At 40.9% G+C, this 22198-nt stretch overlaps 7 protein-coding genes across 10 annotated transcripts; 4 read left to right on the top strand and 3 right to left on the bottom strand.

The window, feature by feature from the left end:
* Window positions 1-680: 680 nt before the first annotated feature.
* LOC141833502 (amino acid transporter AVT1C-like) lies at window positions 681-3906 on the top strand. The gene is made up of 10 exons (XM_074720965.1): window positions 681-1203; window positions 1558-1772; window positions 1867-1890; window positions 2361-2541; window positions 2632-2851; window positions 2930-3065; window positions 3168-3330; window positions 3441-3484; window positions 3573-3635; window positions 3808-3906. The coding sequence occupies exons 1-10, from the start codon at window positions 681-683 to the stop codon at window positions 3904-3906; spliced, it is 1668 nt and encodes a 555-aa protein (XP_074577066.1).
* Window positions 3907-7207: 3301 nt separating this feature from the next.
* Window positions 7208-9103, top strand: LOC141833453 (transcription factor AS1-like). 2 transcript variants are annotated; one of them, XM_074720903.1, is made up of 2 exons: window positions 7208-7385; window positions 7833-9103. In XM_074720903.1, exon 2 carries the CDS (start codon window positions 7937-7939, stop codon window positions 8951-8953), a length of 1017 nt encoding a protein of 338 aa, XP_074577004.1. In that variant the 5' UTR covers window positions 7208-7385; window positions 7833-7936; the 3' UTR covers window positions 8954-9103. The 2 variants fall into 2 exon arrangements, with proteins under 2 accessions (XP_074577004.1, XP_074577003.1); XM_074720902.1 differs by having other exon boundaries at window positions 7821-9103.
* A 107-nt stretch (window positions 9104-9210) lies between these two features.
* On the bottom strand, window positions 9211-11954 carry LOC141833828 (mitochondrial import inner membrane translocase subunit Tim9). The gene is made up of 2 exons (XM_074721325.1): window positions 11801-11954; window positions 9211-9576 (listed from the first exon to the last, which is right to left on the bottom strand). Exons 1-2 carry the CDS (start codon window positions 11893-11895, stop codon window positions 9390-9392), a joined length of 282 nt encoding a protein of 93 aa, XP_074577426.1. The 5' UTR covers window positions 11896-11954; the 3' UTR covers window positions 9211-9389.
* A 384-nt stretch (window positions 11955-12338) lies between these two features.
* Window positions 12339-14401, top strand: LOC141833463 (large ribosomal subunit protein eL36y-like). Its single transcript, XM_074720916.1, has 4 exons — window positions 12339-12408; window positions 12514-12623; window positions 13193-13392; window positions 14172-14401. The coding sequence occupies exons 2-4, from the start codon at window positions 12522-12524 to the stop codon at window positions 14200-14202; spliced, it is 333 nt and encodes a 110-aa protein (XP_074577017.1). The 5' UTR covers window positions 12339-12408; window positions 12514-12521; the 3' UTR covers window positions 14203-14401.
* A 497-nt stretch (window positions 14402-14898) lies between these two features.
* LOC141833757 (uncharacterized) lies at window positions 14899-16166 on the bottom strand. Of its 2 annotated transcripts, none has more exons than XM_074721253.1 (2): window positions 15995-16166; window positions 14899-15900 (listed from the first exon to the last, which is right to left on the bottom strand). In XM_074721253.1, the coding sequence occupies exon 2, from the start codon at window positions 15867-15869 to the stop codon at window positions 15117-15119; it is 753 nt and encodes a 250-aa protein (XP_074577354.1). In that variant the 5' UTR covers window positions 15870-15900; window positions 15995-16166; the 3' UTR covers window positions 14899-15116. The 2 variants fall into 2 exon arrangements, with proteins under 2 accessions (XP_074577354.1, XP_074577355.1); XM_074721254.1 differs by having other exon boundaries at window positions 16014-16166.
* A 1350-nt stretch (window positions 16167-17516) lies between these two features.
* LOC141833220 (syntaxin-52-like) lies at window positions 17517-20611 on the top strand. Of its 2 annotated transcripts, none has more exons than XM_074720604.1 (7): window positions 17517-17630; window positions 18538-18757; window positions 19267-19368; window positions 19568-19671; window positions 19747-19847; window positions 19950-19994; window positions 20344-20611. In XM_074720604.1, the coding sequence occupies exons 2-7, from the start codon at window positions 18540-18542 to the stop codon at window positions 20473-20475; spliced, it is 702 nt and encodes a 233-aa protein (XP_074576705.1). In that variant the 5' UTR covers window positions 17517-17630; window positions 18538-18539; the 3' UTR covers window positions 20476-20611. The 2 variants fall into 2 exon arrangements, with proteins under 2 accessions (XP_074576705.1, XP_074576704.1); XM_074720603.1 differs by having other exon boundaries at window positions 17555-17630; window positions 18525-18757.
* A 217-nt stretch (window positions 20612-20828) lies between these two features.
* Window positions 20829-21568, bottom strand: LOC141833802 (zinc finger protein ZAT18-like). The gene has a single exon (XM_074721300.1). It carries the CDS (start codon window positions 21542-21544, stop codon window positions 21026-21028), a length of 519 nt encoding a protein of 172 aa, XP_074577401.1. The 5' UTR covers window positions 21545-21568; the 3' UTR covers window positions 20829-21025.
* Between the last annotated feature and the right edge of the window lie 630 nt (window positions 21569-22198).

Genomic DNA, 22198 nt, shown 5'->3' with positions numbered 1-22198 from the left:
CGCTCAGTAATAATATTTTTTTTAAAGTTTGCTTATGCAGAGTAGTTATATGCACAATTGGTGTTTATAATTTACAGCTGGTAATATTTGGTAAACATTTATAAAATTATTTAGGGAAATCATAAATGAAAAATAATGAAATTACTAATAAAAAAACATTAATGAGTTTACTATATAAATATTAAAATAAATGTATTGAAAATTATTGAATTGTGAAGTTCATTTAACATTTATAAATATAAACGAAAAAACTATAATTTATTACTTAATAATGCTCAATGCTTAGCTGGCGTCTAAATAAAAGAGCAACTAATTCAAGCTTGCTATTAATGTACATAATTAATCCCTCTAAACTAGTTTTAGCTTAGGTGTTGTGTCTTCCACGAAACTAACAGCCTTTAGATTTGTTCGCCATTGCATTGTATTATCTTGACAAATAACAATTCGCCACGTAGATAAAGATATAGACCTTGCAGTCATCGCATTGTTTTATCTGGCCCCACCCGACCTCGTCTTTCGCCACGTGGACAACAACCCCGGCTTATCGCCGCGTTCCGCGCACGTGCGTCCCTTCTTCCTCTTCTTCCCCGCCTAATTAATCCGTACCAAAGAAACAAGATTAGAGCAAGATAAAAGTCGATTAGGAGCTTAATCGAGTTTCGTCTTCGTCGAGCGGATCAATGAAGGCGGACGAAGAGATGGGGCCTGACCGGGGCATGGCCTTCGAGACCGACGACGAGGACAACCTCGCGGAACACCACTACGGGTCCCACGCCTCCTCCCTTTCCTCCGACGCCTCCTCCTCTTCAGCTGACGACGACAACGTCGGCGGCGACCCGAGCTCTTACCAGACCACCTGGCCCGTCAGCTACCGCCAATCCATCGATGTCTTCAGCAGCGTGATGTCGCCGAAAGTAGGATTTCTTGCGGCTTCCAGCTTGGTCGAGAAGGGCAGCTCGTTCTTGAGGGGGGAGGGTTCGTTCTTGAGGGTCGGCGCTTCCATGCTTTCCAACCACGATCAGGAGGCGGCGGCGCATCATTTGGCGAAACCTTTGATTTCTCCTTACCCTTCTTTCGCCGCGCCGGACCATGGGTCGGTTGTTCTCCCCTCCGATGGTGCGCAAAGAGCTTCTTTTGCTTTCGCTTCTTACGTGGAGCTGCCGCCGCCGCGCCAGTGCTCCACTACTCAAGCCGTGATCAATGGTATTCTCATTTCAGCTTGTTTGCAGTTAGTTCCATAAGATGTTTGATATTGGATCGAGTAGGCAATTGGCAAATTAGAAACGCTGAGTTTTCGCTAAAGATTTCGTTTAGGAATCTTGGCTTATGCGCCTTGAATACACAAGGAATCTTGTTCTGTTGCAGAACAAGGACTAGTTGAAATTCTTAGTGTAACAATTTCTGGGCAACAAGTAGAACGTAAATGATCGAATTTACAAGCTTTGAAATCATAATAAACATTTTATCACGTCCTAGTGATCCAAAAGCATAGATATCAGAACAAGACTCCTCCAGGCTCCATATGTATCATTAAACAGTATGCTTCATTATGATCAGGTCTTAATGTTCTCTGTGGAGTCGGAATTCTATCCATCCCTTATGCAGTTAAAGAAGGAGGGTGGGCAGGCATGCTTTTCCTGTTTGGCTTGGGCTCCATCTCATTCTACACTGGAATGTTGCTCAAGAGATGCTTAGATAGCTTACCAGGACTCAAGACATATCCTGACATTGGTCAAGCAGCATTTGGTGTCTCTGGACGTCTATTTATATCAGTTAGTATAACTTTTTTCTAAACGAAAAAAATATGATTATATATATATATAATTGAATTCCTATTTGGCTCACACACCAAACTTTTTATTGCAGATAGTTCTTTACCTGGAACTTTATGTAAGTACCCTTGGCGTTTATCAAAAGATCCCTGTTATTTTCACTGAAAATGTATTATTTTGATGTTTCCTGATATATGCCCTCAATTGGATGTGTTTGAAATACCATTCCATTTCCCATCAGAAATCCAGCAAAAGACCTTCACAACAATGAATAACTAAATAGGTTAGATGAACAATATCATTTGGTTCACCGCTGGACTTAAATTAGGAATAAAAAATGGCTTTGGAGACTGTGTGATTTGTTTTCTTGGTCTATTAGAGCACCATTATCAAGTTGCAATAGGTTGACAAAGAATATTTCACTGGTCCCGAGAAACATATATTTGAAGGTAAAACATGAAAAACTTACTAGAAAGAAAGACCTTTTGTTAAAACACCAAAAATGTGTTTTCTGTAATGCGTATTGAACTTCACTTTTGATCTTCTAGGCTCTATCTGTATAATCTATGATTTTAAAATTTTTTACAGGGTTGTTGTGTGGAGTACATAACTCTAGTGGGCGATAACTTGGCATCAATTTTCCCAGATGCAAGCTTGAACTTCTTGGGAGCTGAACTAAATTCTTCCCAGCTCTTTGCTGTAACCACAGCCCTTGCTGTTCTTCCCACTGTTTGGCTCAAGAACCTTAGCTTACTATCCTACCTCTCAGGTTACATTACTGAAGACATGACCAACTCTTCATGCTATTTTTGAGCTTGAGATACATGTATTCATCTTTTGCTTTCTTTAAACATCTCAGCTGGCGGAGTGTTAGCTACGTTACTGGTTGTTCTCTGCTTACTCTGGGTGGGTGTGGTGGATCAAGTTGGATTCCATCCAGGTGGATCCGTACTTAATCTAATGGACCTTCCTGTTGCTCTTGGATTATATGGCTTCTGCTACTCCGGTCACTCCGTTTTTCCCAACATATATTCTTCCATGGAAGTGCCATCTCAATTTCCATTTGTTCTAATGATCTGGTATTATTAATGTTCAAAATTTTCAGATGCTTAAACTTTTTGCTGTCCTATATCTCCTTGGCCATTCTTCCCTTGCAGCTTCGCAGTGTGTACCAGTCTCTATGCTGGGGTCGCTGCGACTGGCTATTTGATGTTTGGGGATTCCCTCAAGTCTCAATTCACACTAAATATGCCTCATGAATACTTGATTTCTAAAGTTGCGGTATGGACAACGGTATGAAGGTTAAACTCTATTTGCTTTCTTCTTATACGCGCGTTATGAGGAGAAACAGAAAGACTGTTTCAGTTTCCTTTCGATGTGTGATTCTAAACTCAGGTTGTGAATCCGCTGTCGAAATATGCATTGACTATGACTCCAGTCGCCCTCAGTCTAGAAGAGCTGCTGCCTTCGACGAGTCAATCCAATTTTGTGATGCTTTCGATGAGAACATTTCTAGTTTTTTCCACATTGGCTGTGGCACTCGCAGTTCCCTTTTTTGGTAAGATCTCATATCGATTCTGGGAGTACTTTGCACTGTTTTAATTAATAAGCAGTTCTTAGCTAGTTTTATTGCTGTAATACTAAATCATGGATTTATTTGGACTGCAGGATCTGTAATGGCATTGCTTGGATCTGTCTTCACAATGCTAGTGGTAAATTTCTTTTTTGCTAAACATAATTTTTTTTTAAAGGACTTTAATTAGAGAATAGTATCCATTATTAATGACGACGCGCATGCAGGCTCTTATTTTACCTTGCGCATGTTATCTCAGTATCAAGCGCAGATCTGTGAGTTTTCATGAGGTAAATAATTATCTACATTTCTCAATATATTCATAACCTCATCTTCAATAAAAAAGTGTAAAATCATTGGATAGTTTTTGCTTCGTTAAGTATAGTTGGATAAATTTGAATAATAAGCCTAGAGCTTGGTATGATCGTTGTTAAAAGCTAATAATATGTTATGTTTTTCCAGGTATTTTGGTGTATTTTCGTTATAATTATTGGAGTAGTGTGCTCGCTTGTTGGATCATATTCCTCCATCAAGCAGATGATTGATCAAAAGAAGAATTAAAATGAATTACTGATAAGTGACAGTTTGAAATGTAACTGATTGGATGCACTTTAATCTAGTTGACTTATGTAGCAACGATTATGTCATTTGTGTTCTACAGATATTTTTTTTTTCCATTCTATAACATTTTAGTTTTTTTGTTATGAAACTTGCTGTAGTTAGAATATTATCTACTTAATTAGATTTAGTAGTGGGTTTTTTCTCTAACTCGGGGGGCCACGGAGCCGGCCAAAATGAACCGCGCCGGATCGTTGACCGGGTCAAAATAAACAAGAACGGAGACGGAGGCGCCTCTCGGCGTACCCCCTGCTAGCCGCCGCAGGTATAGCGCGACGCGGCGAACTTGGTGCCTTTGGGTCCCTGGAAGATCCGGTTCGCGGGACAGGGATTGGCCCCGAGCCTGACCGTAAAGAACTATCGATCGACCACCGGCGGGATGCCCACTGGATGCCGCGCGTCCTCTATGTTGTAGAGTCCGCCGGAGTGGTTCGCTGCAAACGCCGTGTCGTTAGGGTTGGAAGCGATGGCTTAAAGAGCGGGAGAAAATTTCAAATTTGAATTCGAATTTTGATTCTCACGGCGAAGGTGCCCCGCCCGTTGGCGTACGGCCGGACGGCGAGCAGGAAGGAGGACGTTGGTTTGTTTGGCCCGGCGTGCATAGGACGACGTCGGCGCCGATGGCATCGACATGGGAGGCGTCGATCGACGAATGAGGCTGTGGTTGGCGACTCTGAAGAAGAGCTTATCGTCATGTGCGGCGTTGAGGAGCCGGAGCAGACGAGAAGTTATGCCTTTAGCTTGTACGTATATTTAGATTATTAAACCGCATTAGTAATAAAATAGTCTGTTAATGATTTTGCAAACTTTATTTTTCTATTAGACTAATTCTATAAGGGCAGCACCTTTTGTTGTATTTGGGGACATAGGTGTGTTGGTTACGACGCAGCAGATATTTGTACGGAGAGGGCAATCAGGGTTCGAATACCCGGTGATTTCAAATACTTTATTATAATATATATAACAACTAAAAATAAATAAAAATGATTTACCTAAAAAAAAACAAATAGATGATCGTGGAATCGACCATGATCGAACCGGTGAGGTGGACATGGGATCACAAATTTTTTGAAATAAGATTGTGGATGCCTTAAGAGTTGGAGCACCTTTTGTTAAAAAATAAAAATAAAAACAAAGACATAAAAGTTGCTAAATTTTAGTCGACATTTTGATAACCACCCTTTTAATTATTGTTGTCTTGCTGTTTAGTTATAATCAAGTGTTAATTAATCACTTTTTGTTACTGTTTATTTTGCAGTTGTACTTACTGCTCAAGTAGCCCATTCGCTGTGAATTAATTTGATGATTTTCACTAATGCAATATGGTCATGGTTTTCACCTCAGGAACGATTAATTGAGATTATCATTTTTTTAATCTTCCAGTTCACGATGTTAATCCAAATCGAACCCTCTCGAATGACCATCACTCAATAAATTAAATTAAACTGTTCATGTTGGCGAGTAATCAATAGTACAGAGTCGATTTCATCTTCCACAGCTACCTTCTACGATTGCTTTGCTCCAAAGTGGTTGAAGTTCTCGTGCAAATCTAGTAACACTCCCCTCTTGAACCTTCGTCACCCTTGAAACTAGTTGTGACAGTGCCGAAGCCATCTTCATTAGTTGTTTGTCGTGCTCTAGCCATCACCTTTGATCCTCATCTTCATCAACCACAGCCATGATCAAACACTCGTTTTTGCTCAATGCCATCGCGCCCGAGCCCTTGAGTACAACTCCTCCAAACTTGCATCTCCTGGAGGTGAGTGCGAAGAGAGGGGTTCTGTACGAATCCGTGGAGGAAAGCTCTATTCTGCCCAGAAGAAGATATCGGGAATCTATATCTTGCACTTGTCTTTATCTTGATTTCATCAGGGTAAACAAGATGCGATAATTGTAAAAGGCTATACGTTATTTATTTATTTTTCGTTGGATTTATGGCTCCAAAGTGGTCCGGCGATCTCCGCAGAAGTCGAGCCTGCTGAAACAAGCGCAGACAAACGAGCACAGTGGAGCCATCCCTCCCAATCCAAATCTGCACCCGGATCCACGCCGAAGCCGAGAGCGACGTAACCAGTCGCTGACACGAAGGCGAGCACCGAACAGAGAGACAGAGAGAGAAAAGAATGCCAACCCACAAACACAGATGGAGATGTGCGTCGTCGCGTCCCCATCGTTCCAGTTGGCCTGCCCAGCCTCCCTATTCTATCCTCCATTCCCACTGCTCCTCCTGCCGCTGCTGTTCGCTGCTGCCGCCGCGAAACACGCACTACCTCCTCTCCAACCCACCACACCACACATGCCCGCTGCCCACACTGCACTGCTGCACCTGCACGCACCAGACACACCACCACCCACCGCCATCCCTGAGCCAATGCCGCTCTCGACGCCCGCGCCCGATGCCCACTTGCTCCCACAGCAACAGATCCCGTCCGTAGCGGGGCACACACACCCACTACGCTCACTGCGATGTAATTACACCAGGCAGCTTTTGCAAAAAGTAAAGCTGATTAGCAGCTAAACCCAACGCTGCCTCACTCTGAAACGCCCTACAAAAACAAAAAGGGCAGCATCCGATCATGCCTACGTAGGCAGGACGATGGCGAAGCGATGGTTCTTGCCGTGACAAAGTTCGCTGACGAGGCACAGCACGAAAGAAAAGAAGTAACGCGCCACTCTCCAGGAGGCAACTGCCAGCGGTCATGTCAGATCACCTTCCCCCCTCCTCCATGATTTGGCTGGTTCCTTTTCAGCTTTTGTGGGCGAGTGGATTAAAGCAATGGCGTTCTCATTTTTTGGGTTGCCTTGTCTTTTACCTCGTGCAGTCAAAAGTTAGCGTTGTCATGCAAGAAGGGCTTGGAGAGCGGTACAGTGTCAGCTTCGTCTTTTCAATTTTTCTTTTTTATGCTCGAAGATGATTGCAAAAATCCTACAGAAATCTCAGACATAATAAATGGAAAACCTTATCTTTGGATCTTGCTACTATTTTGTAATTAAAAGAGCGAAGAAGAAGGGGGGCACAGCTAGCTACCTCATCGACAGGATATGGAGATGGATCATAAAGGGTAGGGCTCCAGTAGCTCGTAAATGCACGAGAATGGCATCACATTCCCCTTTGACGTCAACACCCCGACACAGTTCTTACACCTCCCCACTGTCTTCTGTCGTTCTACGTGACTAGTCTTTTAGTCACTGTCCTCTTCCTCGCCCACCTCTTGTCTTTTTTTCTTCCTCACTCGCGTGCGCTCCTTTTGCGCTGCTGTCGCACCTCCTTCCCCTATCCTTCGCCTTTCCTTCCACTATATTTTTTCTGTTCATTCAGTGAAAATTCATTCCGCTCCCTTGCATCTCGCTGCCTCTGCTTCTGCTGCCTGCTGCTGCGTCAAGTGCTCTGCTTTCGATCTCAGTATCATCGGAAGGCCGCCGTAAGACTTCAATGATATATTCCCTTTCTCTCAATGATTCATCTTTGGTGTGTGTTGACTTGTTCTATTCGTAGAACTCTACATGCCTTGCGCCATCCGTTTACTTATCGACTAGGAAGAAGAACATGTCTAGAAATTTACCAAACAAATCTATAAGCTGCTTTAGATGCATGGTGATATGTGAGACAAAAAAATGTTGGAATGAACAATCTTTGATTTGGATACTCGAATGTTTCTGTACCATTCCAAAACTAGTTTGTTATATCTCCGCTAAACAAGTTTGGATTCTTCTTATTGGAATCATATGCTGCAGAAAATTATAAATTGTGGTGCAGTGGGAAAAAAAAGGGCTACCGTTGAGTGTATATACCTGTGTTAAAAATCTTGCTGCTGTTGATGTTGAATTCCATCGTTCTTACTGACGATCTTGATCAGCTTACTCTGTAGGATTGAGATGTTAGCAACCTTGCCCAGAACAGGATAGGGGATCAAAGAAAAAACAAAGCACAAAGATATGAGGTATCGGGAGAGATGGCAATGGAAGTCAACAAATGAAGGATAGGCAGCGGTGGAAGGCCGAGGAGGACGACATATTGCGTGCTTATGTAAAGCAGTATGGAGCCAGGGAGTGGCACCTCGTTTCCCAGCGCATGAACGTGGCCCTTGATAGGGACGCCAAATCCTGCTTGGAGCGGTGGAAGAACTACCTCAAGCCCGGGATCAAGAAAGGGTCGCTGACCGAGGAGGAGCAGCACCTCGTCATTCGCCTGCAGGCCAAGCACGGCAATAAGTGGAAGAAGATCGCAGCCGAGATCCCTGGGCGTACCGCCAAGCGGCTGGGCAAGTGGTGGGAGGTCTTCCGGGAGAAGCAGCAGAGGGAGCGTCGGGAGATCCAGAAATCCTCTGCTTCCGCCGCCGAGCCAGGCAAGTACGACCGCATCCTCGAGGGCTTTGCGGAGAAGCTAGTCAAGGAGCACCACGTCGTGCCGCTGTTGATGGCCACCCCTTTCCTCCCACCGTGGCTCGCGAACAATGGCGCCGGCGGCCACAGACCCCCACCGCCGCCGCCATCGGTTACTCTGACGCTCTCGCCGTCAGTTACGCCTCCGTCTCCCAGGCCGTGGCTTCAGGCTGAACGGGGGGTCGAAGGTAGATTGGGTTTGGCTAACTCACAGCATGGCATCGAAGGCGGCCATATTATGCCGGAGCTGGTCGAGTGCTGCAGGGAATTGGAGGACGGGCACCGGGCGTGGATGGAACACAAAAAGGAAGCAGCTTGGAGGCTAAAGCGGCTGGAGCTGCAGCTGGAAACGGAGAAGGCATGCAAAAGAAGGGATAAGCTAGAGGAGATCGACGCCAAGGTGCGGGCGCTGAGGGAGGAGCAGAAGGCGGCGCTGGAGAGAATTGAGGTAGAGTACAAGGAACAGATTGCCGGGCTGAGGAAAGACGCAGAGGCAAAGGAGCAGAAATTAGCAGACCAGTGGGCCGCAAAGCATATGCGGCTGAGCAAGTTTCTGGAGCAGCTGAGCGGCCTCCACTGGCCTCCGGCGGAGATGAACGGTCGGTGAACAGAGAAGCCGACCTCAAAGACTAATTTTTTGCTGGCGTCTTTATTGTTCATGCCTTCTCTTTAATTTGCAAAACCCACCCTAAATCTTATCTTTGGAAGAACTGTTGCTGTTGAATCTTAATGCCATATATACTATCTTTCTGTTTCATTATTAGAACAGGGATCGGTCATCTAGTAGCCCCTGGTTCATGGTAGAAAAAATCGTCTCCAAAAATTGAAACAGTATGAATTTTGGCTGAAGCAAGATCTAACTGCTTGAGCTTTATTGTATAATAAGATTAATACGCCAAATCTTAGTGCTAAAAAATGCAACAAAGTCTGCTGAGCTAATAGGAAGCTCTCCGATGGACAAATACAAATTTAAATCATTGCTGTCTGCACTCAAATACAAACATTATGGGCCTGTGATATAGGAAAATGGCCAGATTACCAAGTTAATCAGGAGTGGGAGCCCCCTGGTTCAGCTCCGCAAATCTCATGCCGACCCTCATGGAATGCTTCAGAAATTTCTCAGCGCAGCGTTTGATGCATGTTTCTTCTTGCTTGTCGAGAGATTTACGCTTGAAGGAGTCTACACAGTCAGTAAAGCACTTCTCGACCAGTGAATTATACATTCTTAAACTGCACGTTCGCAAAGAATAATCAGACAGAAGACCAATTAATCGTGATGGAACAATAAGTTGTATATCAGTAAAACAAGTGCCGGAAATAAAATATTATAATGCAAAGGATATATGAAGGCCAGTAAGAGTAAGTTGACGATGGTATATAACCTCAAAAGATATTCCCATGTTGGCGAGCAACAAACCATGAGGTGATGGTTAACCAATAAAACAGAAACGATGTCCTGGTTCTAAAAGCAACAGACAATATACTAGTAGTAGATTGTGTTGGTGCAATCAGATGTAACTTGATCCTGATGGACAAGGTTTTTGATTTGATATTTGAACAATATGTTGGCACAATCCAATTGTGGGCAATATAATTTAGGTAACTTTAAGGTAGGCTAACATGTTAACATTGACCGGATAGTCGACATTAGATAAAGTCTGAATAGGTTGAGGTCAACTACACATTTGATATGAGAAGTCCAGCAAGTAGTTGGCAGATGGAAAGTCTAACAAGCCTTGACATCGGTGAAATTCCGAAAGATGTTGATATGTGGAAAGTCCAACAAGTAATTGGCAAAAAAGAAGCCCAGTAAGTGTTGCATAGAATGTCTAGACAAGTTAAGAGGACTAGATGTTTAGTATTGAAAGTCCAAGTAGGTAAAGGGTAAGTAAATGCTTAGCAAGTGAGAAAATCCCAATGAGTCGTAAACTGGATGTCAAACCCCTAGTGATAGTACAAACTTTAGGCAAACTCCTAACAATCCCTAGTGGTGGGTTTCAAATTTCAATGATTTCAAAGTTTAGGTTTGAGTTGCTTTTCATAAATGATATATACCATACATTTATATACCAGATATCTACAAAATACTATGTAAAATACATAAAACCTCCCAAAAATAAACCTGAAACCTGGCCCAATCAGGGTTTTCTCTCAAAAATTTCAGGTTCGGGTTTTTTGAAACCCCAATACTTTGGGTCAGCTTTTAGGAAAAACACCATAAATCCCAACACTTGAAAAGTTGTTAGAATAGAGATCCATACAACCCTCCAAGATCCACAAGATAAGGAAAATAAATGATATTATTTATTCAATCATGAATAATTGAAATTATCAATGAAAGTAAATGGAATATCCAATGAAATGAATCGGCCATTTGGAAAAAATATATGTTTTTTGAGCTTCCTAATTAATACATCAAAATATCAGTAAAACTTCTAGGTTCAAAATCACCTGATCATCAGAACACATAATCAAAAGAAATTCAACCCCCACTCCTGTTGAACTACAGCACCAAAATTCTAACTAATGCAGGCAAACTGAAAGCCTTCTGTATGTGCCTAGAGCTGGTACAGGAATGTACAAGGTATATTTCTAGAATAACAATCAAACAAATCAGCACCTGATATGTGGAACAGATATGTATAATAGCATGCCTCTGCTAGCATTAGCCAAGGAAAAGAAAACCTCTTGTTCTAGGATCCCAGCCAACTAATCCCAATCGATAACAACTTACAGACCTCATCAATAGACTTATAGGATAACTAAGATCGGATCTCTTGGCGAAATCCTAACTTCCTTTGAATTGAATGTGATTAATAAATTCATCACACTTCAAGCTAAGTAGTGCAGTAACTATTGTTGCATTCTAGTCGTGACCAAATTCTAAAAACAAAAGGTAAAAAAAGTAAGCACCAGTCCAACTACTGTTCCTTCATGTGTTGAGTACAATAAAAGAAATTCAACACAGAAATTGCAACAAATGACCATCTTATGCCAAAATTCTGTCAATCTCTAAAATTCTTCTTGCTACTTAGTAATAGGTCACTTCAACAGTTCGCGGGATTCAGCCATAACAAACCATCAGCAAAGACGAGTGTTCAAATGCACTTTCGAGTTACCTCTTTGTAATAGATGAACTGGCAACTGACATGTACAACCTCGCCACTCGTATTGATAATTGGGAATACCTGATAGTTTATATTGTGGCACCGAGAAATAATCATATGAAGGAAACAATTGATGAACCTACCTGCGTATATATTTGCCAGTTTCTAACGCGCGGAGAGGAGATAGCAAACAGAATCGATGCGAGTGTAGCACTGCTTAATGCATTCTGACTAACGTCTAATTGATTTACAATCTATCCAGTAGTTCGTCCAAGTAATACTAAAAGATCGAGAAGAACGACAATAGCACATATATAAATAAAGAGTGCAAGTATAGCACGAAATACCTGTCGCGAATCTGGATCTGATCGATCATGGCCGACATTCTCATCTGGTCCTCCTCGGGAAGAGAGGCTAGATCTCCGAGCATGCTCTTGTCCATCGCTTCGTTGCCTTATCGCCGTCACCGACCACTTCTCCAGAGTCTCGAGGGAAGGGAAGCAAAGCCTCCAGTAACAAAACCCTAAAACGGACCGCAAGAAGGTATTTAATACTACGCCCGTCTCGAACAAGAGAATGGCAATCGGGTCGAGGTCCGAATGAGCAGTGCCTAGTGCGGTCAGGGTCGGATCCGGCTTGATCCGCGGGTTTTTGAAATAATAAAATTCAAAAAAATTGAAAACTATATAATTTTTTACGTTTTTTATTATTTAATTTCAGTAGTTTATCTATAAACTATTATTTTTTTAAAAAAAATATCACAGCATTTCTAATTTCGTTTTAAGATCTTGGCATTATTTAATCAATTGATCCAACGTTCCTAATCACGCTAGGGCAACGTCGTAATTATGTTGCTCTCGAGTCACTCTTTGGTCCTTTCATCTGAAATCGCCTGCGATATAATGTTCCTTGTGCCGCCGCTAGGGTTTGTAGTTGTCTGCTTGGGTTCTCACAAGTAAGATCTGATCGCCTCCGTTCCAGTTTTTTTGCCTCTTTACTTGTCGATATTTCCTGCATACTTGGTTTTCTCGTGCATCTGTTGAATTTAACTTCTATCCAGGTGTAGAAATGGCTCCTCCTCAGCCGAAGACCGGTCTCTTTGTGGGGCTTAACAAAGGACACATCGTCACCAGAAGGGAGTTGCCTCCTCGACCTTCAAGCAGAAAAGGGGTAAGAATTTCAAAAGTTTAAGGCTGATGTTTTAATCTCTTGATGATAGTCTAAAGGTTATTTTGCCTTTCCATTTGCAACTGGAAATTGATTAAGTACTCTAGCCAAAATTTTCTTTTTGATTATATCTTGTTAGAGTCATCATCAGTATCCATATTACCATCACGCTATGGGTTTTAGTTCAATCTCGTCTCGATTTACGAGTATCTCATATTTTAACATATGATTTATCACTACCTTTCCGTTGTATGCCAAATTTGCATGTAATTACTTTTTATGCAGTTTTGATGTCATTCTCATATTTGCCCAATGTTTTGATTGAGTATATAATTCTAGCTGTTGGTTTTGTGTGTTTGCATCTTGTATGTGTTTCCATATTCATGATCGATCTTACTTTTTCACATCAATATTTTTGTCAGTTATACAGATGCCCATTGAAATGTCTTATGTCACTTGTCCAATTACATTGGATTAAACCTTCAACATGTTGCTTTCTTAGGTGCATTCTTTTTTTTTTGTTTGACTAAGACACTTCAGCATTGTTGAATTTGAAACAATTATTTTTCCAGAAAACTAGCAAGCGGGTTCACTTTGTTAGGAGCTTGATTAGAGAGGTTGCTGGGTTTGCACCATATGAGAAAAGGATCACTGAACTTTTGAAAGTTGGGAAGGACAAGCGAGCCCTAAAAGTTGCAAAAAGAAAGCTTGGCACACATAAGAGGGCAAAAAAGAAGAGAGAGGAGATGGCCAATGTTCTTCGGAAGATGAGGTATTTGATTCAATCCTAATTCCACTTGTACGGAATTTCCTTGTTTTAGTTTTACCTATCGTCTTGTGTGCTAAAATCATTCTTTTACCTATTTGAACTTGTTTAATAACCACAACTAATAGAATGGTTAATTGAGAGAAATCATTTTTGGCATGTTGGACATCTAATTGCAGTTCCATGTGTTAGATGAATCTATCATCTTTGTATGTATGATAAACCTTCTAGGTGTTTAATAGCCATGTACAACTGATGTGTGACATCCACAAAACACATTAGTTCATGTTTAGTTCTCATGCTAAAGCCATAATTATCCTATGTTTGGTTGGATACTAAGTATTGTTTTTCCATTCAACTTAGTTTTTTCCCAATATTCAAGTCATGATATATAAACTTATCAAAAAAAAAATTTAAAATGCAATAGAATTTTTGGTTGCATCAATGTTTATTTCCCATTGCTTCCTGCGAATGCACATCAGATACAGAAATGAACTTGAGCAAATTATAGGATACAAGATACTCCTCCATTCTGATTTCATGAATCAGCGATGTTATCTTGTAAATTTACAAGAACCTTTAATTGTTTGGTGTCTAAGGTAACATTTGACAGTAAATATTCCGTAGTGTTATATTGATCTCATTGAGTCACTTGTTCCCTTTTTTTTTAATACTGAGTCATTATTTTCTTGCTCACTATTCGTAAGTTTTTCCTTATTCTATTAAGATGTTTTTGCCATATATTTGCTTTGGCCTTCAATTTCTGACGATGTATGGTTATTCAGGTCCGCTGGAGTCAGCGACAAGAAGAAATGATAGAAGACCCTTTGCAAGGCTACAATTAGTATTAAGCGGCAGTTTTATTTCTTCTGGTTTTTGCACTTTATTTTAGCAATCGATCTGCCTTTTCCCTTGAGAATTGTTGTCGTAGCGATTTGAAAACTCTCCTGTATGTGGTGTCCCTGACAGGTGGATCCGTTTTCAGCTTATTTTTAGTGGATCAATTAATGAATCATTCAGCTCGTCTACTTGGATTGTTTCTTTCATAAGTTTGAGACCTTAAATATAACAGTCCAAGTGGAGCTGATTAATCATTTTCTCATCTCTTTCATCAATATCTGTGTTAAACTAAAAGTTTGAGATCTCAAATATGTTCATATATATATATATAACTGCAAACTTTGTTTGTGAATACTAGAGATTCATTCAAGTAAAATAATTATGTAATATTATAAATATTTACATATCTATGAGATTATTGGTGTGTTTTAAAAACTTTTAATTTCTTAGTTTATTTTATAGATTCTTATATATACAAATAACATCTTATAAAAATCAATATCGATCTTATCTATGTGATTAATAAATTTATTAAGTAAAATTGTTTTTGATGAAAATGGTAAAGATAATGATACTATTTAAAAGAAAATTTAAAAAGACACGTGGGATAAATTCGCAGAGAGATATTAGTGGAATAACTCTTAAAAAAACGTAAATGAGCTTCGGTGATTTCGAAGTAAAGGAATCTCCCTGCCCCTTCTTTAGGCAAAAGGCAGCGTTCTTCTGCAAAAGTGACGACAGATCGTATGATGGCCTCCATTTGATAACGATCATGATTCAGCGGATTGAAACATAAGTAAGTCATATCAAAGTTTTGTTTGAAACATTCATGAAGGAGAAAACGAAGAAAAAAAACAATAGCAGCAGATAGATTGTGATTGATGGAAAGCTCAGTGAACTGGTTTGAAACTGGAAGGTGAAGAAGTTAATGGAATCACTTGGGAGGAACTCGAATGCTGCTGTTGCCCTCTGTCCCTGCTCCTTCCTATTTTTATAGAGATGAAAGATCCTTCTTCTTCTGTGATTTTTCTTGCTTTTTCTTCCATCAATTTCTTTCTCTGTAGTTTGTCCTCGGCATCCTTCAGAAATTTGAACTTTGGAGGCGGAGAGGAACACCTCTTGATGAACTCCTCTTCCGTCAATGGCTCAAACATAGGAGTCAGAGGAGGAGTGAAAAAAGGAGGAGAGGATAGAGGCGTCAAGAATGGAGTGCTTGAAGTAACAAACAGATCACGCAAGCTCTTCCCTCTTGATCCCTTGATGCTACTACCGTCCTCGGATTCCAAATCCTCCTTGGTTTCCTCCTCGATGGTGAAGAGAAACCTCGGAGGACCTGCAAGGCCCTGCAGTCTCTTCAGCTCTGCTTCCACTGTGCCATCTTCTTCCTCGATTGGCTTCAGCGGATTAGAGATCTCGTGGGGATTGATGGCTGTGGAACTCATGGAAGATGGATTCCTCCAGCTAAAGAGAGGGAGGAAAAGATTTTTGGCAGAGCAGCTCCCGTGGCCGCCGTCTTCCATGCCTCTGTTCGCTCTGTTCTTCTTCTTCCACCAAAAGAGGTAGTAGAGCTCTGCAACAAGAGCCAGGAAGAGGAATCCTGAAACAAGGCTCAAACAGATGCCCAAATTGCTCAAACTTCGCATCTTTCTTGCCTTCCAATTTCAACTCTCAAACCTACAAGAAGATTGCATGGAAAATGAAAGCACACATTTCAACTCTCAAACTGATCGCTCACACAAATCTGGTGAAAGGAAGTAAGAAAAATCACATTTTTAGCATAAAATTACTCTTTTAGACTGAGCAGCGACTGGAAGCAGATAAATCTGTAGCAAGAGGAAAGTCCAAACACTAGGATTTCCCTAATCGGGCTCAGCTTTTGCTCCGAGAGAGGACAATGTAGGGCTGGTGTATGTTCTTGGCAGCTTGTTCGCTCCCTTTGATAAGAATCCGGCAAGTTCAAGAGCTGGCCCGGAATTGGATGCGGTGGTGGATTTATGACTGGTCTGCATCCAATTATCGAGCGACAAGTGTTACGTGATTTTGAAATTGTCGAGCTCGTATCTTTTCTTACATTTTGCGCGTTGACCGAAAGCACTGAAATCGAGCGAAGTTTGTGCGCTGTTAAAGGTGTAGAAGAATAGCGGATACATTTTTTTATCAATATTTTTTTAGAAAATATAATATTATTTTTTTATAAAGAAGTCTAGTAGAGATGTTCGTTATAACCCTCCGCCAGATGCTTCTGTGCTCTCAGTTATGCCAAGACTCTTGTGCCCCGTGATCATGTCCTCAGCTGAAACAATAAGTACAGAATTGGCATCAATGGCGAAAGTCACCTTAATCTTTGGCTTTCCATTCGCGTCCGTAGAGACGGCTGGGCTGAGAGCTAGCTCGAATTTGCCAAGAAGACTGTTGCGTCATGCCCTCGAATCTCTCCTTAATTCGCACACCTGGATTAACTCTACACGACGAAGAATCCTTCGCATTCTTGTTCGAGGTCACCAGTGCATTGTCTGTGATCTTGATCATCTATCTGAATCAGTTCGTGACAAACATTCTTGCTCCGCCATTTGCCCTGGTTGGTGGAGAAGAACACTTCCTTCTTGCTGGGGATGGTGGTGTTTCTTGGAGCCATCACATTCATGGCTTCACCTGCAGTCTCCAAACCCAGAGGGACGGAAATATGACATCAAAAAGCAGCAGAGGATGGTGCTGGCGGGGTTGATGGACGCCTGAGTCTTTCCCGAGTCGCCGATGATGCGCTCAATGCCATTGAAGACAAGGAAGGAGAGGGTGGTTCGGTGACACAGTTGCGCCGCCACACGACGACGCAGCAATAGCTTGTGCCGAAGTCGATGCCGATGCCTAGAACATGAAGATTCCTGTACATATTTGCCGTGGACATGAAGCTGAATACTTACTCAACGTTGGTTGGATCGATCAGTGAAGATGAAGAAGAACGAACGATCGCACGTCTTCGCCGTCGCAGTTGGCCGAGATGGTGGTCAGTTCACCGAAGGACAGCGGAAGGGAAAGAAAGGAAGGATGGAAGAAAAAGAGGACGGAGAGGAGAAGAGCAGAGGAGGAAAGTTGCTTATTTTGGTAAGATAAATTAATATACTGTACTTTATTTATTAATTATAATCCGTTATCATTAATGAATCGATTTGTCTTCACGTTAATTAAGCGGGTCGGAGGAATGAGCTGTTTACTTCCACAGTCGGATTCGGGTGGACGGCGCAGCGTATTTTAGTTATTGGAACCTTCTTATTTGTTTCGACTCGGCCAAAAGACGAAATAGATCAGAACGACGAATCAGATCGACAACGCAACGCGGCGCAAAAGAATTAATCTCGGGATTTGGGAATCGGGGAGAAGAAGCGAGAGAGGAAGGAGGCGATAAGGTCCGAGATTTCTTCTTCCTGAATACCTTTGTCATGCTTTTCTTCTCGTCGGTGATCTATTTCTGAGATATTGTCGTTGTTTCTCGATTCCGTGATGTGTTTGCATATCTTTCGATTACCTTCTAACGATTTTTTTTTGTTTTGTTTTGTAAATTTGTAGGCTTTGATTTGTTTGGTTGAGATCGAGGATTATTGTAGTTTGAATAGTGAATTGTTGGTGATTTGCCCCGGTTTCTACGAAGAATATCGTCATCCTCTTTCTCTTTCCTCGTTCGAAATTCTCCGGCACATCGGATTTATTTCGGTTAAGATTGTAATTTTCTTGAACGTTAGAAGGAACTGGACGAAATTCGTGTGTAGGAAGGACTCATAATAAGAATAGTCGAGTCAGGATTTCTATTAATTCTGATTCATAAAGGAAGCATTGGTCGTATATTTTGAGATCTCCGAGGTGCTTCGGAGAGGGGAAAAGAGGAACATTATAGAGGAGAATAAATGCAGACTTTTGGTGGAAGTTTCGAACTTTGGATGTCTCTTTAACGAGGAGTAGATCCTCCTTCATGGTGATTGATATCTGTGTTAACTTAGAAAGGTTTTTTTTTTCCTTCTTGCATCCAACATTGCAGAATTTGTAGTCTCGGTTCTTAATATAGTGGTAATTTGTAATAATTAATCTAACATCTTTATGTAATATTCCTGTTTTTCTTTTCTGCTTTGCTTTGACTATGTTGACCTTGTTAATCTTGTTTCCAATAGATCAAGGTCATAATTTCATTGATATTCTTTCTCTCGGTTCTCATATGAATGATTTCTTCTACACATGCTCATCCTATATACAATTTATTACAATGGAAACTAATATCTTGACTCATACAGTGGAGATTTTCTTTATAGGTCCTTTCACCAGCGATGACATCTTCGTTAGAACAATGGATGAAAGAGTTCAACGAAGCATCAAGGCTTTCTGAGGAAATTAGTGTTATGCTTTCTGAAAGGGGCTCTTTGCCTCCATCTGGGCCTGAGACCCAACGCCAATTGACTGCAATGAGGAGGAAGATAACAATTCTCCGGACCAGACTGGAGAACTTGGAGTCGCTTCTTTCAAAGCTTCCTAGCTTACAGCCAATGTAAAGTGTTTGCTGTTCTTTTCAGTGTTAAATATTATTCTAAAATAATGCTGTATTTTTTTCTTTATTCAGAACATTGGTTCTCTTCCTCTCCTTCATGTAGTGTAGGTAATTCAGAAACAGTGCAAACTCTTTCAGGAGATAACTTCAACCTAGGATGCAATTCTTTGGAAGGGACAAAGAGATGGGTTTCTTAAATTTTTCCCCTTTGGAAGAATATATACGAGGATGAAGATCTTTTATTTATCTTTTTTATTGAATGATCCATTGTATCTTCTCATTTGCAGGTTTCTTCTCTGAATGCTGCTATATTACTTACAGTCATTGTTTTGTTTAATTGCAATATAATTTGCTTGCATTTTTTTCCCCCTTTATACATGCAAGGCATTGTTATAGAATCTTGTAAACTAAATTGCTTTACCTTATTCACTATGAACTCAGTTTTATCCATTGATTGCTTTTAGGAACATTACCTATTTTTGTACATCCTAACTGCCTTCTTAATCCAGAAAGGATAAGGAATTACACAAGCGCCAAGAGATGCTATCAAATCTGAAATCTAAAGCAAATCAGATGGCATCCACGTTAAACATGTCCAACTTCGGGAACAGGTTAGCATAACGTTTCTATGTCAGTTTTCTGTCTTTATAATGCTATATTTTGACCTTTTAGTTTTACCATAATAGAGCCTCTGTTTCAAAATTCAATCTTTAAATTTGGTGAGTCATTACGATGGCATGTTTGTTACCACTTGAATGATGCATTGTAGTCATTTTTTTCACTTTAAACTAACTAATCTGTGAAACATAGGGAGAACTTGTTTGGAGATGGTAAAAAACCAGTTGATGTGGCAACAAGAGTCGCTGGGTTGGATAATCAGGGTATTGTTGGTTTGCAGAGGCAGATTATGAGAGGTATTTTCTTGGTTTTCTTCACATTTTAAGTGAAATTGTAATTCAACGTACTATATAATATATCCCATTTTATAGAGCAAGACGAGGGTCTTGAAAAACTGGAGGAGACTGTGTTAAGCACCAAACATGTTGCATTAGCAGTTAATGAAGAGCTGGATCTGCACACAAGATTAATTGTATGTAATACTATGACTAGTATAGGTCTCTTTATTATGCAAAATTACTGAGCAGCAGCTTCAAGAACTCATCGCTGATTGAATGTTTTTCTGATGATGCAGGATGATCTGAACCAGCAAGTTGATGTAACAGACTCAAGGTTACAGGTAATTCCACCTTCATGCTGTTTTTTTACCAGTTCATTGACTTAACACAGCCCTTTTTAGAAGTTTGCATATGCACAAATATATTGCCAGCCAATATGTATGTGAAAACAGTTGAGAAATGTAAAATGGCAATTAAAAAAAAGCGTCTATAATATTTTGCTGTTTGATTTGTGGATGTCAATAGATGACTATCCCTCTATAATTTTGGTTGTGTTGAAGTTATCTTTAGCTCGTATCATAGAATTCCACATTATTCTTTGATAGACTTGGGATTTGAGGCAGGAATACCTGCATTTGACTCAGAATAATTGTGAATATATCACATTAATTCTTTGGCGACTTCATGCAGAGAGTTCAAAAGAGACTGGCAATCCTCAACAAGCGCACAAAAGGTGGTTGTTCTTGCAAGTGTCTGCTCTTATCGGTCGTCGCTATTGTAGTCCTCATCGTTGTAGTTTGGGCTCTCATCAAGTACTTGTAAAAGGGCATCAGGAATGTAATAATGCTGTTTGCAAGTGTGCTACAATTCTGCTAGTGTTCGCCCCAGAGGCACTTGATCATTATTTTTTTTTCTTGATTTGTTACACTTGCCCTTGGTGCTCCTGGAGGAAATTAAAGTGAGGTTTCATATATTTTGATCTGTTTGATGTAAAAATGATCTAAAATTTGAAGCAACACTTTTTAGACGTTCTAGTGTTGGAGCTTATTGTAGTATGTTGTAATTGCTTCCTTTCAAGCATCATACGTAGTCATTCAAGATTTCCAGGACAATATTCTAGCCAATTATGATAAGCTTTTAGATCATAAGGCGATATTGTACGTAGTCATTCAAGATTTAAACGCCAGAAAAAAAATCTGGCAATTAGATTAAAAATCATTTGAGCTCATTAATAAAGCTGTTCCATGTTTACTCAGGTTAGAGCCTGATGCATTGTACAAGAGGGACTCACCTATTACCTTACTGGGTGGAATTGCTGCATTTCGTTTAGCAAGAATTATTGCAGTAGGAAAATGGCCAGGAGGATTTGTTGTTAATCATCGACACTCTCCATCAAATTTAATCCCAAACCCAGTTTGAGATCGTCGACGCTGTTCTCCAGCGGCGCCGGCAAGTTCAAGTCCAAGACCACTCCTCTGATCCCTTCCCGCTCCACCACCGCCGCCGCCGCTCTCTCCGGCGCCGCCACCGCCACCGCCGCGCTACGCCCAAACAACGACGAGGACGACGCCCGGTGGCGTCGCATGTGTCCGCCCAGCGCCTGGCCGACGGCGAATTCAAGCCCGCAGATGGAACACTCGTGGATCCTCGGCTTCGTCGCCGCCTCGTCGCCTGCGGCGACCATCCGCGGCTTCTTGTGGCTCGCGCGGTGGCCCCCCAGCGCCTGGTACGACGGGAACCGGCGGCTGCACGTCTTGCACTCGAACACCCGACTCTCGTCGCCGGCACCTCCGTTTCCACCGCCGCCGCGAGATAAGAGCATGAGGATGCTGGCCATGTCGATGCTATCGATCCTGGCTTCTCCTCCGAACCGATACGACGATCTCTTCATGTTGGAATAATAGTTAATTAAATTGTGAATGAAATCCAAGAATTATAATATCACAAAATCTTTATAGGCCTCGTAGTTGTTGGTGGGAGTCCAATTCCGTTTTGCCCCCTGCGATTTTTGCAAACAAATTTCAATAGCCTCGATCTTTGAGACAGAGACCGGGCAAGAATAAAATTGTAGACGGATAAACTGAGATTGAGATTCTGGAAAATTTTATGGATGAGAATGGAATTGGAAGAGTGACGGAGTTGACACGTAGTTAAAAACTGGTGTGTTCGCTGCGGCAGCGATGGAAAGCGACGGCGAGCGAGTCAGCAGCAGAGGAAGGGTGTTGCTATTATTGTTTATCTATAGTTTGTACTTAGAGTCTTCGATTAGAAATTAGAGATGTCACTGAGTGAGATTGAGATCGGAATTCATTTCTTTCGTATTCATTTCTATTTATTATATTTATTTTCATTTTAATCTTCATTTTTATTAGACATTAAATATTTTTCTATATTAATAATTTTTTAATTTTATTATATTAAAATTAATATCATATTAAAAAATAATTCAATAAAAATAAAATATATAGTTGAGAAATAGAATGAGAAAATTAAATTTATTATATATATATATATATTATTTAATTAAGTATTCCTTTATTTATCA

This window comes from Curcuma longa, chromosome 8 (genome assembly GCF_044706935.1).
Source record: "Curcuma longa cultivar G26 ecotype Majalengka, Jawa Barat chromosome 8, ITB_CL_G26_1.1, whole genome shotgun sequence".
In the NCBI taxonomy this organism is placed as follows: Eukaryota; Viridiplantae; Streptophyta; class Magnoliopsida; order Zingiberales; family Zingiberaceae; genus Curcuma; species Curcuma longa.
The sequence above is the reverse complement of the archived record's forward strand: the minus strand, read 5'-3'. Positions and strand labels throughout refer to the sequence as shown.

Bases quoted from the DNA above. Each gene is read 5' to 3' on its own strand.
- LOC141833502 (XM_074720965.1), top strand. From the start codon at position 681: ATGAAGGCGGACGAAGAGATGGGGCCTGACCGGGGCATGGCCTTCGAG. The intron at 2,542-2,631 runs GTTACATTACTG...TAAACATCTCAG, and splicing joins CTTACTATCCTACCTCTCAG to CTGGCGGAGTGTTAGCTACG. The intron at 3,066-3,167 runs GTATGAAGGTTA...TTCTAAACTCAG, and splicing joins AAGTTGCGGTATGGACAACG to GTTGTGAATCCGCTGTCGAA.
- LOC141833453 (XM_074720903.1), top strand. From the start codon at position 7,937: ATGAAGGATAGGCAGCGGTGGAAGGCCGAGGAGGACGACATATTGCGT.
- LOC141833828 (XM_074721325.1), bottom strand. From the start codon at position 11,895: ATGGACAAGAGCATGCTCGGAGATCTAGCCTCTCTTCCCGAGGAGGAC. The intron at 9,577-11,800 runs GTATTTCGTGCT...GCGAACGTGCAG, and splicing joins CAGATCCAGATTCGCGACAG to TTTAAGAATGTATAATTCAC.
- LOC141833463 (XM_074720916.1), top strand. From the start codon at position 12,522: ATGGCTCCTCCTCAGCCGAAGACCGGTCTCTTTGTGGGGCTTAACAAA. The intron at 12,624-13,192 runs GTAAGAATTTCA...TTATTTTTCCAG, and splicing joins GACCTTCAAGCAGAAAAGGG to AAAACTAGCAAGCGGGTTCA. The intron at 13,393-14,171 runs GTATTTGATTCA...ATGGTTATTCAG, and splicing joins AATGTTCTTCGGAAGATGAG to GTCCGCTGGAGTCAGCGACA.
- LOC141833757 (XM_074721253.1), bottom strand. From the start codon at position 15,869: ATGCGAAGTTTGAGCAATTTGGGCATCTGTTTGAGCCTTGTTTCAGGA.
- LOC141833220 (XM_074720604.1), top strand. From the start codon at position 18,540: ATGACATCTTCGTTAGAACAATGGATGAAAGAGTTCAACGAAGCATCA. The intron at 19,672-19,746 runs GTATTTTCTTGG...CCCATTTTATAG, and splicing joins GCAGAGGCAGATTATGAGAG to AGCAAGACGAGGGTCTTGAA. The intron at 19,995-20,343 runs GTAATTCCACCT...GACTTCATGCAG, and splicing joins TAACAGACTCAAGGTTACAG to AGAGTTCAAAAGAGACTGGC.
- LOC141833802 (XM_074721300.1), bottom strand. From the start codon at position 21,544: ATGAAGAGATCGTCGTATCGGTTCGGAGGAGAAGCCAGGATCGATAGC.